Below are 20,740 nucleotides of genomic sequence, written 5' to 3'. Positions count from 1 at the left end.
AATCCAGGATTCCAAGCAGCAGAGGTGAAAAGGGAGTACATTCAAGGAATAAGGGATAATCAGTGCAACTGAAAGGCGACAGGAGATGGAGCATGCCTGAGGATTCAGGAGGCCAGTATGGCAAGACCGCAAAGAATGAAAAGGGATGGCAATATAAAATTAGACTGGAAAAGTAGGCTGGGGTCCTGGGGGTCAGGCTGGGAAGGACTTTAAATTCCAAACAAAGGAGTTCATATTTGATTCTAGTGGTAACAGGGAGCCCCTGGAGTTTACAGAGTGAGGGAATGACAAGGTCAAAAATGGCCTGCAGAGGGAAGAGACATGAGGCAGGGAGAACAATTAGCAGGCCACTGCTGGTAGACCAAGGCGTGAATTAAGGCTGAAAGCTAAGAAATGTTACATTTTGGGGAAAAAAAATGCCTTTGGGGGAAGAAAATGACTGAATGAAATAGGAAATAAATGGCTCTCAAGATGCAAACACTTTGAAAACATGTAAATTTAATATGCACCATTAGAAAAAGAACATCAGATGTCTAACCTCTGAAGAGCTTTCTGATTCTTCTTGGGCAACTGCATTTTGACTTGGTACTTGTGGATTATGTTCTATGGTGGAGCGTGTTTGGTAAGCATGTTGGCGCTTGCGCTGTATTCTTCGTAAAGATCGTCCACTACCAGGTTGAAAATCACTCTTTAGTAAAGAAGTGGAGAGGAGATTAAAAAAACAAGATTTGAATCTCATAAATATTGCATGGATACATCCACAAACTCAAGCAATTAGATAATGAAAACATTTTATATAAGAAAATACAAAACAAAAGAAAATGCTTAAGATGAACTTAAGATTCTGATGCATAGTCATTTTAATCTTGAAGCTTTCTTGTTTCTAAGACCTCATGATCAAATTAAAGGAAACACCGAACAGCCGGTTGTAAGAATTAATTGTGCTGATTAAGCGTGAAGAAATGATTGAAACAAGGCTGGAGATTTTAAAAATTTCCAAAGAAAAATAACTTTCAAAAGAAAGTAGGCATTTGTAGTGGTTTAAAAATTTTCAGTGCTCCCACTTAAAAAGCAGGATATAAATACATCAAATAGACCATAAAATTATCTTTGATATGAAATATCAGTCCATAATTTTTATAATCAACAAAGGACTAATAAAGAATGTTACAGTTAATTCTAAATTGCACATGCAAATGGAGGGAAGATGGTTTAACAATACAGACTAATCACAAACCATTTGTCAATTGGCTTTGAATGTGGTCTAACCCAGACATTAAGACACCAATTGACTTGAGGTACATTGCCTCACACCAACCAAGGTTGGACTTAATTCTCAAAGTTCTATTCCAGAAGGAAGTTTGCAAGATACACGTTAGGTATCTACGGATGATACAAGAGTGATGAATCAAAGGTTGAACATAATATACATTTAGTAGATGAGCTATAAGATCTGGAGTAGAAGGGACCTTAAAGGCCATCTAATCCAAAATACTCATTTTACTCTTGAGGAAACTTAGGCCCAGGGATGTTCAGTCACTTGTCCAATGTCACACAGGAACTAAATGTAAAAAGATTTGATTCCGGGTCTTCTCAATTCAGAGACCATACTTTTTACACTCAATCATGGAAGTACCATGAAAGTTTCTGCTACTTTCAACTTTAAATTACTATTTTTCAAAAGCATGATAAAAAGTCTTGTAAATCAATAACAAGGGAAATTTTGAAGTGGCTTTGTTGCTAAGCAAACACTTGGTATTATTCTTATGCTCAAAAAAATGTCCCATTTGCAATGGGAACAAAAATCTTCCAAGATTGCATATCTCTTTTTTAGGTCATTCTGTCCTATAACAGACTGGATTAGAAGGAAAAGAGATTGACTGGGAGCAGTACTTAAAATTCCTATGAAAATAATTCAACAGCACAAATTCTATCTCTACAAAAATTACAGTACCAAATACAGATGTTAAAACAATAACCTAAACAAAGAAAAATAATGAACATGCAAACATTAAAATGACCTAGGAATATCAGGATTAAAGTTATTTAAGTTACCTAAAACGGCCTTAAACAACCGAGCAAAGGAGTGCCTAGAAATTTGGTGTTTGAAAACTTCTATTAGGGATTCAATATGGCTACTCCTTCTCCCATTCTAGTCATCCCAAGGTTTCCAGGATAGCATCTGGCTGCTCATGGGCTGCCCATTCCTACTGGTGGAATGAGGAAGGTGCACGACTCCCAATTCAAGGCTTACCAATGACTACAATCACCTTTTAATACAATTCAATTCAAAAGAAATTTATTAAGCGAGACATGGCCGTGATGCTGGTAGAGCATAGCCAATTTGAGAAACATAATAAAGTAATGGGAGCATAACTGTACACTGCAACTGTATAACCAGGGCCAAATAAAAAGAATCATTAGCGCTGTGAGAACAATGAGAAAATTGCTGCAGTACAAATATCCCTATGCCCCATACAAAATAATAACAAAAAAGCCCAATGTACAAAGAGCTATCTCAAGCACTGGCTATTTGCAAATACAGTAAATATTAAAAATCACCATCAACAAATACTTACTCTCTGGATGGTATGAGATGGCTTTCTTTTCTTTTCCAAAGTATAAAGATTAATTTCTCTTTCACCTTTTGTAGCTCGGCACTCTTCTTGTACCCTAACAGAAATAAATCAAAGGTCAAAATAATTAACTCAAATTCACCAAAATGCATGCTTATATTGGTATTGGAAATAAACAACAGAAACAATCTTTGGCAGGTGGTGGGAAGAGAGACACACTAATAAGTGGTAGGTGTAGCTATGACCTGCTCTAGCCAGTTATAAAAGACACATTGACTTTAAGGGAGAAAAAAACGCTAAGCTGTTTAGACCTTTCTTACCCAAAGATATAACTTCTGGGCATATATCCCAGGAAGATCAATGAAAAAGAAAGGTCCCATATGTACCAAAATATTCAATTTGGATTGAACACAATTAATGTAATTGCGATAAAACAGAAACAAAGTAGGTGGTCTTCAATTAAGTAACGACTGGCCGAATTGTGTTATAGGAACGTAATTATTTTCATACTGTGAAGAAATAACCGATATAATGAATTCAGAGAAGTATGTCAAGATAAAGACATATATGTACTGATACAGAGGCAAGAAAACAGAACCAGAAGAACTATATACTTAGTGAGTGAGTCATCAATGGTGACAACTCTAGCAAATAAGAGCTACAGTGGAAGGGACAACTTCAACAAGATTGTACAGGTCCTGTTTGTGGTCTCTTCACTTTAGAAACTTCCTAGGAAGTGCCAGGTCAGCTGTGGAACCAGGCTATAGGTCTATGATGTCTTCACTACTGAGACTTCCCAAGGCACCCAATTATTAGCCCAGATCTAAGCCCTGGGTTTCCTGAGCCTAAACCAGGGCTCAAGAGGCCTTTCTCAAATTAGACCCATGCAGAATTACCCCGCTCCTGCCTCCTCTCCAAGCTCCCTCAGGCTGTAACTCTAACTACGCCTATTGCCTCCCATGAGACAAGGACTTAACAGCACCCAATAGACCGTGGTAAGCCTGGAAGGAGGCCCACAAACAGTCCAATCATCTGCCATCTTCAATGGACAGCTCTCTGGCTCGGGATGCTCTGTCTGGTCTCATTTCTCAATGAACAGTACACTCTCACCATACTCCTATCCTTCTCATCTCAGTGATTTTGAACTCTACTGCCCACTGACTTATTCCCAATTCTCCCCAACCCAAACATCCCATTCCACATATGCCTGGCCATTCCATTGTGTGTTTTGGAATGCTCGCTCCATAGTTAACAAAGCTGCTTTCATCTTAAACCTTTCCTTTTTGGCTCATTCCATTTTCTGGCTCTTAGATACGCCCTTTTCATGACACGGCATTCTCACTTACTGACTTAATCATCCACTGGTCATGGTGAGGAAGGCACGATAGTCTTTGCTTCATTTCCAGATCTTCTACCACCTCTCAGTAACTTGTCTTCCTCTGAGATTCATTCAATTAAAATTTCCCAACCAATCCAAATTCTGATAGCTGCCAACTATCAAGCTTCAAGACGTTCTTCGCTTCCTCAGTGAGTTCAATATTTATTCACAGTCTGTCTTTCTCCCCACCTAACTCCTCCCAAGGGACCTCAACATTCACACTTGAAGTCCCTCAGAAACCTCTAACCTCAAGGTTCCTCAATTTCTGTTCTCATGACTCTCTCTGCTCTACCTCAGCTTTAGACATGGTCATATCCTTACATCATGCCATTACCCACAAATATTCTTTTATTTAAAGTTTCTTTATTATTAGTTTTCAACGTTCACTTCCTTAAGTTTTAAATTTTCTCCCCCTCCCTTCCCTCCTGCAATCTGACATAGGCTCTACATATACATTCCTATTAAACATATCATGTTGTATAGAAGAATTAGAATGGGAAAAACCATGAGAAAGAAAAAAACAAAACAGAACAAAAAAACAGTCGCTTCGCTCTGCATTCAGACTCCATAGTTCTTTCTCTATATGTGGATGGCATTTTCCACGATGAGTCCTTTGGAATTGTTTTAGGTCCTTGCATTGCTGAGAAGAGCTAAGTCTAACAAAGCCGGTCCTCACACACTGTGGCTGTTACTGTGTACAATGTTCTCCTGGTTCTGCTCACTTCACTCAGCATCAGTTCATATAAGTCTTTCCAGGTTTTTCTGAAGTCTGCCTGCTCATCATTTCTTATAGCACAATAGTATTCCATTACCTTCATATACCACAACTTGTTCAGCCATTCCCCAGTTGATGGGCATCCCCTCAATTTCCAGTTCTTGGCCACCACAAAAAGAGCTGCTATAAATATTTTTGTACATGTGGGTCCTTTTCCCATTTTTATGATCTCTTTGGGATACAGCCCTAGAAGTGGTATTGCTGGGTCAAAGGGTATGCACATTTTTATAGCCCTTTGGGCATAGTTCCAAATTGGCTCTCCAGAATGGTTGGACCAGCTCACAACTCCACCAACAATGAATTAGTGTTCCAACTTTACCACATCTTCTCCAACATTTATCATTTTCCTGTTTTGTCATGTTAGCCAATCTGATAGGTGTGATGTGGTACCTCAGAGTTGTTTTGATTTGCATTTCTCTAATTAATAGAGATTTAGAGCATTTTTTCATATGACTATAGATAGCTTTAATTTCTTCCTCTGAAAACTGCCTGTTCATATCTTTCGACCATTTATCAACTGGGGAATGATTACCCACAAATATTCTTCTTGCATGTTCACATACTCCAAAATTCCCCTTATTTATCAGATTATAGTCTTTCAGCATTTCAGCTTTCCTTGTTCCCTTACAACCCCTAAGCCCGTTCTTCATCTTCACCATGCCCTCCAATGCCTCCACCCCTCAGTTCTTTCCCAGGCCATTACTCCTGCACTAGCCAATACTCTTGCTTCCTTATCTTGTTCCCCTGGTGAACCAGTTTGGAACCTGCCCCAATAGCCAATCACCAATCAGGACTTGCCCAACTCAAACCTTGGGATGCTCCTACCCTCTGTTACCTCCCTCCAATTTATGTGCTGCTGGAATTACAGCTAAATCAAAAGACTATTCTGACTTGGGTCCAATACAGATTTATGTTACACAATCTCAACTGAGTCCTCATAAAAGCAATGCAATCCTTTCACTCCTTTTTGATTCACCATCCCACTCACCACAGTAGCTATTCCAAACCTTATTATTCTTGCACAAATAGCCAGACCCTCCCTCTTTCCCCTAGCTGAGGACTATGCTTCATACTGCCCTGAAAGAAAGGAAGCCTTTTTCCAAGAGCTCCCTCTTCTCCCCTCCTCATCTGACCCATCTCAGATATTATCCTACACTATCTCATGTGGGATTTGCTCCTATCTCACATGAAGGAACAGCCCTTATCTTTGCCAAGGTAACCCCTTTATATGCATCCTTGATGTCATTCCATCCCAAGGATCAAATCTAAAGTGTTCTGCATGGTTTTTAAAGCCCTTCATAACCTGGCCTCATCCTACCTTTGCACTCTTCTTACAACTTACTCCATTCTACATACTGTCCACACCACTGACTTTGGACTCGTTTCTTGAACAGCACATTCCATCACCCAATTCTTGATTTTCCCCCATGCCTCACTTTCTTCAGGTCTCAGATAAAATCTCACCTTCTAAAAGAAGTGCTTTCTCTCAAAGATCACGTGCATCCAACCTCTGTGCATATCTTGTTTGGACAGAGATGTTTGCACGTATCCCTTCACAAGAATGTAAACTTCTTGAAGGCAGGGACTTTTCTTCTTAATTTGTATCCCTAGCATTTAGTACTGAGACTGGCACAGAGCAGACACTTCAGAAATGCTTCTTGTTGTCATCTCCACCATACTGTCCCTCTCTTTTCCCCAATCTCTTCGATATCTTCCAATCTACTGACTTTTTCCTTGCTGCCTGCAAACATGCTCACGTCTCTGACACTCTTAAAAATCCTCACTTGATCCAACCATCTCTGCTAGTTCTGGCTCTTGATTTCTCTTCCCTTTCTCACATAATAAGCTCCTTAAGGAGTGTGTCTCCAGTAGGTACCTCTATGTCCTGTCTTCTCACTGCCTTCTAAACCCTGAACGATGTGGTTTCCAATATCATTATTCGATGGAAACAGTTCTCTCTAAAGTTACCAATGATGTCTTAGTTACTATTTTTTTTTCAATTTTATTTTTCTTTTCAGTCCCAAATTTTCTCCCTCCCTCTATCTCCTCCCTGACTCATTAAAAAGGCAAGAATTACAATATCCATTATACCTATAAAGTCAAGCAAAACACATTCCGTTCTCCTTGTTCTCTTTGGTGTTTAGACCTTAGTTACCAAATCTAATGATCTTTTCCCTAGTCCTCATTCTTCTTGACCTCTCCGCAGTCTCGAACAGTTGACCATCCTTTTCTCTTGGGTATCTCTCTTCTATTTTTATTACAAGGCTATCTCCTGGTTCTCCTCCAATCTATCTGCCCACTCCTTCCAGGTCTCTATTGTTGGATCTTTCTCTAAGTCACACCCAATAACCCTGGTTTTGGGTTTTTTTTTAAACGAGGCTCTGTCCTTGGTCCTCTTCTCCCTCCACACTATCTTGTTTAGTGATCTCATCAGCAACCATGGGTTCAATTATCATCTTTACGCAAATCTCTCTTTTTCCAGCCCAAATCTCTCTCCTGACCTCTGGTCTCCCCAACTGCTTACTGCACATCTTTAGCTGCAGAAATCTCCAAAAACAGAACTTTTTCCTCAAAACCATCCTCTCTCCAACTTCCCTAGTACTGTTGAGGGGACCTCCGTCTTCCTAGTCATCCAGACTCGTGACCTCAGTGTCCTTCTCATCTCATTTACACGTACCCCATGTATCCAAACTATTGTCAAGTCTTGTTGTTTCTACCTTCACAATCTCTCTCCCATACATCCCTTTCACTGTACTCACATAGCCCCTACCCTAATGCCCTCATCCCCTCAGATCTAGACTGTTGCAACAGCCTTCTGATTGGTCTCCCTGCCTTAAGTCCCTTCCCACTCCAGCCCATCTTCAACTCAGTTGCCAAAGTATTCTTCCTAAAGTTCAAGTCTGGCAATACCACCCCCACCCCCTCTCCCAATGAAAAAAACCTCTAATAGCTCCCGATTACCTACAGGATCAAATATACTGCATTACGTTAACTCTATGATTCAAAGACACAAACTATTCCACCTCCCAACTTCGGGCCTTTTTACTAGGTCTCCCTCCTCATCTCTAATTTCTGGCTTCCTTCAAGGCTCAGCTCAAATCTCACCTTTTGCAAGAGACCTTCCTTGTCCCTTACGTTGCTGGTGCCTACCCAATAAGATCGCCTCCTTTTTACTCAGTATATATTATGCACTTAACTCTGTATGCATCTTATATATACTGCTGTTGCCATGTTATCTCTCCTCCTTGAGGGCAGGGACTGTGCTTTTTCTTTTGTTTCCATAGGGCTTAGTACAGTGTCTAATACAGAGTAAGTGCTTAATGAATGCTTAGTAAATGACAATGATATTATCATTATCATTGGCAATGATATTATCAAAGGAAGCTGAACTCAGACCAAATGCCATCACAATTCCTGGTCCCTGAGAAGAGAAAATGAAACACATTTTCTCTCATCTTAATAGAGAAGCACTGGACTATCAATATAGAATGTTGCATATGGCTTTTGGAGGCTATATTAGGGTTGTGTTAGACAAATCAGGACATGACTCCAGCATGTAATCTTGAACCAGGGAAGGCCTAAGGGACTAAGAGATGGAATAAGGTAAAGGTGAAATGCTGCTCTACTCACATAGTCAAGTATTCAAATTATTAATCACCTATACCCTGATTCCTCATCTCTCCATGCTCCCTCTTCCACATATACATGTAATACCGTTTCTGGCCAATTTACCTGCAATCAATGCCTTTATAAAAGAAACCTAGTATTAAAAGGTATGGTAAAGATTTGGCCATAATGACATTTGGGGATTATTTAGATTGTTTCTTGTGTCAGACTCATCATGTACCTAGACTTCACTTTCTAAAAAAATACTTACTCAAAGAGTAAGTGGAATGGTATGTAAACAAATATTAAACCGTAACGCCTAAAAAAATGAAATCAACACAAAGTAAGAGATGATCCCAACTGCTAACTTACCGACTAATGCCAGGATTTAGTTCATTGACCACTACTCTTCGGCTCCACGACATGAAATCCCTCTGAGTGGTCACCTGGCTTTGAGAAGAACTATGCATTTGTCGAACACTTTCCATCTGACCACTGGGTCGGAATCCAATATTTGAGGAAGAACCAAAGTCCATATTTGGACTTCTCAGAGCTGAAAAACAAGCAAAGGTGACACTCTTCCTACAAAGCTCCCAAAGTTCAGGAGAACTGAAAATGAAATGTAGGCTTCTAAGATGGTGTCAGTGAGATGTGTATATCTGTCCATGTATAAGAATGGAGAAAAGAAAAGAGACTGATGCATAAAATAAAAAGTGATGACAACAAATTAGATTCTCTACATCTTTTTATCTAACTGGCGTACAACCTATTACAGCCTAGGCAAGTGGAAATCTCTACTCCTAAAAACTTCAGACTGATTGCAGTTAGATATTATTTAGGGCACTGACCCTTGAGTCTTTTCACTGGATACACTGCTCTTGGAAGCTTTAACACAAGAGAGGTAGTGTGATACGTGGGAAAGTATGGTGGATTTTGAGTTAAGACAAGCTAGATGCAAGCTCCAGCTCTGCTACGCACTACCTATATGACCTTGGGCAAGTCAGCTGTTGGTGAGACCCACTTGTGGGTCTCAGTTTCTCTACCAGATAACTTTAAAGGTCTCTACTCTCTCTAAATCTACAATTCTAAGTTTCAATGAGTCATCAGGCATTCTTTCATGACTTCTAGTTAGAAAAAAACACAACTAACTTTTTGATGGCAACGACCATTGGCTTTTCATATCTTTTACTAACATTGAACAACACAGTAAAGAATGTGGTTCCTAGATAAGAATATTAAAATATTAATGGAGTAGTAAATCAAGAATCTAATCCAAATTTTATAATATCCATATTATGTTAATACAGCAAAAAAAAATTAATCCTCCCAACATTTCCAGTGAGAAGCACAACTTTTAAAAAAATGATACTTTGCTAATTGTTCCTGACATCGGATGTATGGAAGTACTCATATGAACACAACATTTATGCTGTAAATATATTTCACATATTTTAGGGAAAAGATATAACACATAATAACTACATTAGAGCAATTTTGTCACTTTCAACCATTATAAACAATAATTGACTCTATATATCCTAAAAAGTATATTACATGCTCTTTAATTTCAACTTTGGTAAACATGGTTTCAAATACCAAAGTCAATAAAATGCACCTTAAAACAGGAGGGAAGACACACATGAAATGCAGATTTTTAAAGTCCTGCAGATTAAGGTTGAGGATAGTTTTTCAAGAAGTAAATACTGTAATAAAATCCTGCTGATACCACCTTAAAAGGCAAAATTTTATGCTCATTTTTAAGCCAGTAAACATTTATTAAGTGCCTCTTATGTGCCAGGCACACTGCCAAATGCTGGGGATACAAATAGAAAAAAGAAAGGCAGTCCCTGGCCTCAAGGAGCTTACAATCTAAAATCTAGGGGATCTAAAGGCATACTAATTTTCCTTGTCCACACACTTAAAAATGCTATTCACAAAGTAAATAATTTCAAAATAGCTTCAAACATAGTAAAAACTTCGAAATAATTAAAAATTTACAAATGCTGTCAATCATAATTAACCTTATATAGGCAAATGAAATGGCAAAAAGTATAAAAATTCAACATGATAACTATAAATACATACCTCCAGTAAGAGAATATGGTCTATTAACATGAATAAATGAACTTCCTTCTTCATTAAGCAATCTGAGATCCTGTTCTCTCTGCAGTTCCCTGATCATTCCATCAAGAACATTCCCATCTTGATCAGTGCTTTGTTGGCCAATCACCTGTTCTATCACTTCACCATCACCTTAATTAGACCAAAAAAAAAAAATCCCACACATGACATCATCAAAAAAAGCATTCAGCAAGCATTTATTAAGCCACTGAAATGATGCAGGCACGGTGTTAGGTAGAAAGGACAAAAAAGTCAGACACTCTGCTCTTGAGGAGTGATGTCCTTGACTTCATCTTAAAGAAAACGTTAATACAATTTTTTAAAACCTCAGTTCAAGCTACCATATGTAAAGTCCCCTTTAGGTGATTAATCAGAACTATGAATTAATTAACGAAAACTAGAAACATATTACACACAAAATGTAACAAAGCAAATCCATATTTGCAGTGATTTTTAAAAATCTACCATTGAAAAATGCAACAAATTAGAAAAGGTCTAAAACAAGCAAACGTGATGTTATCTTCATTTTTCTCTGCCCAAATAACATTCCATTGATTGTGTAAAAATGAACACATCTGAAAATTTATTTGTACAAGCAAACGACAGAGTGAAGGGAAAATGAAGAATCTAATAAAACTCTGAACATTTGAAATTATTAAGACTATTTTGTATTTATTTTATGACTACTTTTGAAAGACATGATTAAATTCTTTTGAATGTTTCCTTTTCATACCAAACACTAAAGAACAACACCAAGCAGTAAAGAAATCCTACTTTTAGGAAATACCAAAAATTAAGATGTAGAAATAGTAAATGGTAGGAGCTTCTTTTCCCTCCCAGAAATGGGATGTTGGAATATGGGGGAAGTAGGCTGATTTGTTTTGATATGGAGCTACAGAGTTCAGCAAACATCTTCCTCTCCCAAGTTGCATGTCCGTCTCCCACCTTGAAAAACTACAGAAATCCTTCCAACATCATTTTCAGTCTCAAGCTTCAAAGGCAAAACAGCCATTTGTAGATTGAGGATTAGGAATTCTTTTTCTCTACTTATAATTTACAGACCTAGAAAACTGAAATTTCAATGAGGTGGTACAGTGGGTAGAGTGCTGAACCTTGAGTCAGGATGACTGTATTAACAACTTAGATGTGAAGATTTTTCCCACCCATTAACAGGCCACGTGACCATCACAGGAAGCCTACGTCAAGTGTGGTGGGAGGAGCTTGCTGAGAGGAAAAGGAACTTATGTCACAGAAAATGGTGAGGGAGACGGACGATATGGCTGCTGGCGGCGGCTAGTGGCCTCCCTCGTGATTGTTAGAACTGAACAGGCTGACTTAGCCGTACTGTGAGTTTGTGTTGGGGAAGACCTCGGCAGAGGGTAGGAGAGGGTTGGGGATGGAGAGGCTCCAGGCTGTGATGTGGTGTTTTAAGCTCCTTGCTGCTATGATAAAGTGGGCTAACTGGCTGTGGGAGCTGAGCATTCGGTTATGGGATCTGATTCTCTGGTGTCTGAATAAATGGTTTACTTCTTCTACCTTCTATGTGGAGAGTCTCTCATACCTTGTGATACAGAACTACATAGGCATATTCACGATTATCGTTTATGTTGTGTTTATTGCCTCACTGATACAATGACCCAAGTTCACATGTGGCCTCAGACACTGACTAACTGTGTGACTCTGGAAAAGCAACTTAACCACTGATCACCTCAGTTTCCTCATCTATAAAATGGGGATAATAGCACCTACCTCCCAGGGTTATTGTGAAGATCAAATGAGATCATCTTTGTAAACTTTAAAGTGCTATATAAATGCTAGCTATTTTTTATATTAAGTAATGACGTCTGGCTAATGGAAAGATAAAACCCATAAAATGATACAAGAGATTTGTCAATCAGAGCCAACATTTTGAACTATATTTGGCAGTAAATGCTGCAGGGGACAGCAGAAGTCTATGGTCAAGGTTCTGAAGTAAGAAAGCCATTATATTTTCCCTACCTTAGGAAAGTATATTTGTGCTGCTGCCCCCACTCCCACACACCAGGTTCCTCTGCTAAGGTAAAGCATGCCAATAATGTATCAAGGCGAGATCAGTAACAACTCAACGCCATTAACACTGGCGGAGATTCATTACTTTTGAACATGTTAGTAAGATAATGGATTTCGAATACAATTTAGGAGTTAACATACCATTAGCAATGTATCCCAGTTGTGGTATTAGGTGTTGATCCTTACAATGTTCCCGTCCTGGCACCAGCCTTTGGAATTCTGTAGGATAAGGGTTGCCATCCACATCCACCAAAAATGGGGGAGGCATTAAATGAGGGGCTTGTTGAGTCTGTTCATCCAATACATAGTTGTTAGCATCTCGAATGAGGGGTCGATAATCCGTATGGAAGAACAGCTGATCTGGAACCTTGATGAGAGTAATTAACATAGCAATACATTATATAGCAGCACTTTAGTACATTCTTGGAACTCTATTCCAAACTAAGCCTGTTTTCTATTTCAGCACTGAAAAACCCCTGGCCCAGAGGTGGGGAACCTGAGGCCTCGAGGCCACAGTGTGGCCCTCTAGGTCTTCAAGTGCAGCCCTTTGAATCCAAACTTCACAGAACAATTCCTCTTAATAAAATGATTTGTTCTGTCAAGTTCAGTCAAAGGGTCACACTTGAGAGCCACGTGTGGCCTCAAGGCCACAAGCTCCCCATCCCTGGCCTGGCCATTCGATCAACAAGTATCTATTAAGTGCCTATTATGTATAAAAAGGTACTGTACTAAGCACTGATACAAAGCCAAAAATCAAACAATACTGACCTTTAAGGACCTAATGTCCTCTTTTGAGAGGCAAGAAGCAAATAAACAAAAAGGAAATGGGAGGGGGGGAAAGGAAACCAAAAAGGGGAGGGGGGGGCACTTAGAAGAGACTTCATGGGAAACATACCACCTGAGCAGGGCTTTCAAGCAAACACAGATTGTAAAAGGCAGAAGTGAAGTTTGAGTACATTCCAGCCTACAAGACATCGGGCACAAATGTGGACTGTTATGGATGAGAAAGAGCAAGACTACTATTTTGGCTACACTGGAAAGTACAGGAAGGAGTGCAATGAATGTCTAATAAGGTTAGAAAGACAGTTTGTTGAAAGCAGAGTAAAGGGCCTTAAGAGAAACAAAGGAACTCATATTTGAATCTAGAAGGAGAAAGGAGCCACAGGAGTTTCCTGGGAAGGAAGCCACACGTGCACTTTAGGAAAATCACTTTAACAGATGTATGGAGGAGGCTGGATATAAGAGGCCAGGAAACCGATTAGAAGACTAGTGTAAGAACACAGGTAGAGGATTACCTGGATTAAGGTGCTGGCTTGGCAAACTGATAGAAGGGGACAGCTACAAGAAATGATGAGGTTTGGCAAGCAACTGGTTGTGTGGAACAAGGGTAAGGGAGGGATCAAAGAGAACAGCAAGATTGGGAAACTAGGCCAATGGAAAGGCTAGGCCAGACCACTGACAGAATGAGGAGGAGATCATGCTGAAGACCTTATTTTCACCACCTGTTTCCCAAATCGCCAAAGTGATAAAATAAAATCATACTGAATAATAAGATTATTCTAATATTTTAAATTTTTACTTTTTTCTATATTCAAACACTTAAGAATAAATGAACTTTATCAATGATTCTTTAAGAGTGATAAGTCTCAGTAAAATAAAGTATGCTAATATTAATATTTAAAACAAAATTAAGTACCTCAACATACCTTCCAGATTCTGGGTATAACTGTCTCTGAGTACTTATTTTCCACAAACCTAGGGCATAGCTTTATCTAAAACTTTTCACATGTGCAAAGAGGAACATATAATTAACATGTTTATTATGTGAAATCTATAGTAACATATCCAGTTTCTGGGGCCATACTTTAAATTGGAGGACACAAACCAGAGGGCAAGCCAGAAAGAGAAGGGCCCACAAGGCACCAGGGACTGGGGATGTTTAGCCAAAGAAGAGAGGAATGAAGGCCAGGGGGACTGAGGGAGGTGCTAGGACAGTTTGTTCTCTTCAAACATTTGTAGGGTTGTAATACTGAGTGAACAATGGTTCTTCACTCACAAGATCACAGGATTTCAAGCTGGAAGGGATCAAGTACCGCCTCCTCCTCTCATGTTGCAGATGAAGAAAGGGAGATGAGAGGCTGTGACCTTCCCTTCAGCCCGTCATTCTCAAAGGACCACAGACAAACTTCTAGAAAAAGCTGTCACCTCATTGCCTCCACCCTTCCAATCTCACTTCTGACCTAAAATTTAACAGAAATCCCCGGCCCCAACAACTTCTTAATTCATAAATTCATGGCCTTTTCTCACACACCTGTGGTTGACCTTTTTACAGCATTTGAAATTATTATCCACCACACCTTTTCCTCTCTTTCCTGGTTCTCTTATCGGCCTCACCTGACCCATTCTTCTAGGCCTTCTTTCTGGATTACCAACTGTAACCTATCCCCGGATATGCATCTGTACCTCAGGATTCTGCCCTGGCCTCCTTCTCTTCTCTCTTTGGGTCACTTTATCAGCTCCCATGGGTTTCATTATCACCTCATCGCAGATGACCATCTCCAAGTCCCACAGACATCTGATACTATTATTCACTATAAATCACAATTCTCTAACTTCCCTTCTTTCTGTCAAGGGCATCACTGTGTTTCTGATCACCTAAGTACATAACCTCAGAATTATTTCAAGCCTTCCCCTACACAAAGGGTGGGGAACCTGCAGCCTAGGTTGTTCTCTGAAGTTTGGATTAAGTCAAAGGTCTGCACTTGAGGACCTAGAGGGCCACACTGGTCTCGAGGCCTCAGGTTCCCCACTCCTGCCTTAGATTCACTCCTCAAACAGTTGCCAAATCTTGTCAACTCAAACTCAAAAAATTCTCTCCAATCTATCCCCTTTTTGCTGTAGCCATCTAGCCATCGTAGTTTAGGCTCTAATTACCTCTTGCTTTTCAATCAATATCTCTGTCTCTAGTCTTTCCCTTTGTGAAACTCATCCATACAGTTGTCAAATGGATATTCTTAATGTACAGGCCTGACCAGCTCACTTTCCTCCTTAAAAACTTTAGTGGCTGCCTAGCGCCAGAAGAATAAAAGAGAAACGAATTCCTTCAAAAATTGGTTCCCCTAGCTTTGATTTCCAGACTAATTTCACAAAAGCAATCTTCCAATAACTACCCTCCGTGCCTTCACACATGCTATTATTTCTCACGTTCAGAATGTTCTTCCTCCTCACCTCCCCATCTTGGAATTCCTAGCTACCTAGTTCAACTCCACTGAAACTCCTACACAAAGCCTTACCAGGTGGCCCCCCCCCTCATTAGCACCCAATCCCCCCACCATTACTTTGTGATTAATCAAAACTATGGAGTAGATAATACAGCACACACGAAATATAATAAAGCAGACACATACTTGCATAAATTTTTAAAATCTATGGTTGAAAAAAAAGTAACAAAATGAAGTCCTAAAATGAGCAAATGTGATAGGTGTGTGTATATATCTTCATTTCTCTCTCACCGGAAAGAACGTTCCACTGATTGAGTAAAGAGGAACATATTTTCAAATTCACAAATTTCAAATTCAAATAATAGTGAGGGGAAAATGACTCTACTTAATAAAACTCTAATCATTTGAAATGACTAAGAACAGTTTGCATCTTCTTTTAAGGCTACTTTTGAAAGGATGAGATCACTTCAAATATTTCTGTTTCATACCAAACACTAGAACTGTCAGTACTGTCAGTTACTGTCAAACTGTCAGTACTAAGAAAATTCTAGAAGCAGCTAGGTGTGACTATGCAGAGTGCTGGGCCTGGAGTCAGGAAGACCTGAGTTCAAATCAGGCCTCAGATTACTTACTAACCATGGGACCTTGGGCAAGTCACTGAAACTTTATTTGCCTCCGTTTCCTCTGTTAAATGGGGATCATAATAGCACCTGCTTCCCAGGTTTGTTGTGAGCAACAAATGAGACAGTATTTGTAAAGCCTTTAGCACAGGGTCTGGCACACAGTAGACACTAATATAAATGCTTGTTTCCTTTGTACATGTTTTGCATTTACTTATCCAGATGTACTTTTTTAACCCCAGTAGAATTTAAGCTCCCTGAGCCAGTACTGTTTTGATTTTTGTCCCTGAATTCCCACTGTCTTACTTCCTATCCAGTGTTTTTTCTACTGTCTTTTCATGAACTAGACCAGGGATATCAAACACTAGCATCTGAGTACAGCAGAGACAGATGAAAATGTAATTGAGAAATATTTAATAAAATACATGAAAATCTGATACAACATAGATAACGTTAACATTGTACCATTAAGTAGCCCGTTTCTTATCCGAGTTTGACACCACTGGTCTAGACAATGGTCACTTCCTTCTTGTTGACCCAGAATGATTAAGATCAAGGGATATAAATCAGAGAGGGCCATAATAAAGCTCCATATACAGAAGAACTTTCCACCAATGGAACAGATAGCCTCACAAAGTATTAAATTCCCAGGTATTCAAAAGTGTTCAAAGAAAACTTGGATAACTATCAGGGAGTATTAATTATAAAAGGGTTTACTGCATAGGGTAGGAGGTTAGACTATATAACCTCTGAAGTTTCCTTCTATGGGGAAACTGGGTTACTCAGAGTTGAAGTGACTTGCTCAGGATTCAAACCCAAGTAGATTCAACAACAGGTAAAACAGGTAAAAGAAATAATTCATTCTCCAAAGAGAAAATTCAGTAGAAAGAGCACCATTATTGTGTGCTAAGCGGAGAATGCAGGACAGGGACAAGGATACATTAGATTTTTGTTACCTCAACATGAGAATTCTTATATACACTTTTATGAATACATTGTCCCTACAGTTGAGTATTAATTTTTATGGGGTGACTTCTTCATTTTGTATATTATAAGCAACTCACAGTTACCATATGGAATCCAAAAAGGGTCATCTGAAAAACAAAAGTATGAAGTAAACTCAAAAATCTTCCCAGGACCAAAATGAGAAGAAAAAACTCTAACCTTTTCATAGTGTCTACTGCAGCCAAAACCAAACAGCACCAAATGTCCATGAGAATCTGTACAGGCAAAATGTTGACCATCTGGTGAGAACTTGCAATCAAACACAGCACCATGGCCTTGGCCCTCAATCTGAAACAAAAAAAAAGTAATCAGAAATGAATTTTAAAATGATAACAACAAACAGCAAACATCTCTATGGCCATTACTACGTGCCAGGCAGTTGTGCTAAATGCATTATAATTATTGTCTCCTTTGATCGGCACAACCACCCTGGGAGGTAGGGGTTATTACAATCCCTATTTACAGATGAGGAAACTGAGGCAAAGGTTAAATAACTTGCCCAGGGTCACAAAGTTAGTAAGTGCCTGAGGCTGTATTTGAGTTCAGGTCTTTCTGACTCCAGGCCCACTATGCTATAAGTCAGTTTTGAATATCCCTTTGTTAATATGGTTTTAGATTCATCAGCAATCCAATATGCTCTACAGTTACCAATTTGGGGATGGTTCTAAGTACAATGGCCTCATTTTAAAGAGGAAGAACCCACAAGCTGAGCCACTCATGCAGCCCAAATGGGTATAGGTAGCAAACAACAGAGCCCAGATTCAAAGCCAGGTATTCTAATTCCAAATCCGGTGTCTTTGCCTCTAAAATCCCTGAAACTCAGAGTTGTTACCTGTCTGTGGTCACACACTGTTAGCAAGTGTGAGAACTGGATTTCAAACCCAGGTTTCTCAACTCTAGATGTAGCCAAAAATCTTTCAAGTCAAAGTATTTTATTAAACTGAAATGTTTAAAAATTTCCCACGTTTTATTCAAAATACAAATCTCCTATGAATTGGTTATTATCAGCAAACCTATGCTATTTATCACAAGCAAACTTGTCTGGTGTCACAAGAGGAATTCCACTTTAGACTTAGATGAATAGGTGGCTATGAAGAAAAGTTCTGAAAACCCTACTGTTTTCACTTGGCACAAAGATGTGACAACTGAACAAGGAATGATCTCACGATCACTTTAAAACCAGTCTGCAGTGCAATGTCCAAAGTTTTGTTTTATTTTTCCCCCAAGTGCAACTGATTGGCACAAAAAGAGAATAATGACTCTCAATTTATTTCAAGTTTCCCTAATAATGCTAACCATCCCATGTATTACAGAGTTTGTTAATAACATCTTGGTTTACTTGGGGGAATAGTTTTTTGGTTTTTTTAGTAAAGCACAAAACGCCAAACTGAATTTCTCAGTCAACATATCTACTAAGTATCGTATCTTTTATTAATACTCCAGTGTATCTCAATGACTTGAAAAATCCCCCCAAGGACTGAGATCAAAACCTGTCCCTTAGTGGCCCCATCCTGTGCAACTCTTGTTCAAGCCCTGGAATAAATTCACCACAGGAGTGCATAGGAATGTTTCTTCCTCTTCTCATGAAGGTTCCTGGATCCCTAATGACATGTGGGCCACCAGCTGGTTATTACTTTCGTTATTATCCTTTCTTTATTTCTGGTCAAATGTTTGTACGTTTTCAGGAATAGATGGAAATATTTGACTTAGTACTTTAAAAAAAATATTTTAAAGGTAGAAGTCAAGGGATTCTGAGAAGAATGTATCTAAGAAAGATAATTAATCATATAAATATACAATGAATAAAATGCTTGTTTCCCCAGAAGCAGTTTTTAAAAAAAATTATCTTCACAATCATATAAAAAAACAGCTTTTAGGTTTTTTTATTTGTATTTTTTACGTACTTCAAAATGCCCATAAGTCATCTGGAAATGAGTATACCTCATTATTGCCAAGTCATCTTCCATAAACTTTTTGTTATACTCATAATAGAAATCAGTACTTATATGATTTAAAACCAAAATTTTATTTTAAGCAACGCAAGCTTCTCTCACCATGTTAAAGTAATTTCGAATTTTGGTTCCTCGGTCAAGGTCCCAAATAAAAATGTTCCCATCATGACCTGCAGAAAGCATGATCCTTTGGTCAAATGGATGTGCTTCCAAAACGAACACTTCATCATCGTGCCCCTATGGTACAAACAGAGTTTAAGGAGAAACATTACCATGTGCTTTATGTCCTCCACCAAAGGCCCAGGAAGAGGTTCATTCTTAGAATGCACAGTGAAACTAACTGGTAATTGCAAGTGAGTAATATACATGTGCTTATTTTACATTTATGCACAAATAAAAGTTACAGAGACCTTTTACACACCAACAATTTTTGAGGAGCGTCTTTAGAACCAAGAATATCAAATGGAAGTCAAGGAATCAGACAATCCAGAATAACCACAGCTCACGAAGATAAGTCTTTGAACAGCGGAGTTGGTATGGCCCAGCCTTGCTATTGACAGGGCCACAGAAAACTGAACAACCAAGGTCTTTTAGTGACCTCATATGGCCACATGGATAAAAACCTTAGCTTCTTTCATCCACATTTCACAAAAGCAGCTGCATGTTTTCACGGATAACTCAGAAAACTGAATTCAGTGAATAGCAGTACAACACATCCATTAGATACTACAATCTCTTTTACTCTTGCTCTTTCTGGCCCAAAGGATCATTGTCACAAGTGGCCCCAAAGGAAAAGGCCAGGGCAAGCCTTCTTTAGCGAAGATTGCTACATAAGCCCTGCTATAACCATGGGCTTGTCAATCTCCAGCAGCCCAATAACACTATTTTAGCCAACTATGTACTGCAATAAGAAGAATGGAGCACTTAGCCGTAACACTTCCAGGTACACACAGCTCTTCCTTAAGATAACCCTGTAGTGCAGTTATTACATGTAGATGTAATGTAATACATGTACATGTGGTCCTATTTTACAAAAAAACAAACAAACAAAAAAAACACTGCTCAAGTGTATGTACGGAACTAGTGGCTGGACCCCACGTCCAGTAAGTTTCAGAGAGGGTCTCTTTCAATTCAAAGTCCAATTCTCCTTCCACTATAGCCTGCTAAATGACCTAATATCACTATCACTACTAAAAGAATAGTCTGTTATATAAGAATGCTGTGTGAACAGGTCTGGAAATACTGACTAGAAACATGGCAGCAAAAATCTCTTTTGAATGAAGATCACGACAATAGATTCCAAATAACAAAATTAGACTTAAGTCCCCACAAGTGTCTGTGTGCCTCAGTAAAATATTCTTTGTTGTTCTAGTTAAACAAATCCTGTTTCAACAATGAGAATCCCCAGCACTGGCTTCTCCAGAATTTGATCAAATT

General features: G+C 39.0%; 1 protein-coding gene across 1 annotated transcript in view; it reads right to left on the bottom strand.

Annotated features, from left to right (window-relative positions):
• BRWD3 (bromodomain and WD repeat domain containing 3) overlaps positions 1-20,740 on the bottom strand; it is a 126,983-nt gene that overhangs the window by 48,553 nt on the left and 57,690 nt on the right. Inside the window, exons 15-21 of the mRNA XM_036740187.1 lie at positions 19,406-19,540; positions 17,511-17,639; positions 12,647-12,872; positions 10,421-10,588; positions 8,708-8,888; positions 2,580-2,673; positions 539-688 (exon numbers count right to left, since the gene is read on the bottom strand). Of these exons, the coding sequence (XP_036596082.1) occupies positions 539-688; positions 2,580-2,673; positions 8,708-8,888; positions 10,421-10,588; positions 12,647-12,872; positions 17,511-17,639; positions 19,406-19,540 (1,083 nt within the window). The remainder of the gene's footprint in view (positions 1-538; positions 689-2,579; positions 2,674-8,707; positions 8,889-10,420; positions 10,589-12,646; positions 12,873-17,510; positions 17,640-19,405; positions 19,541-20,740) is intronic.

This window comes from Trichosurus vulpecula, chromosome X, assembly GCF_011100635.1.
Source record: "Trichosurus vulpecula isolate mTriVul1 chromosome X, mTriVul1.pri, whole genome shotgun sequence".
In the NCBI taxonomy this organism is placed as follows: domain Eukaryota; kingdom Metazoa; phylum Chordata; class Mammalia; order Diprotodontia; family Phalangeridae; genus Trichosurus; species Trichosurus vulpecula.
The sequence above is the reverse complement of the archived record's forward strand: the minus strand, read 5'-3'. Positions and strand labels throughout refer to the sequence as shown.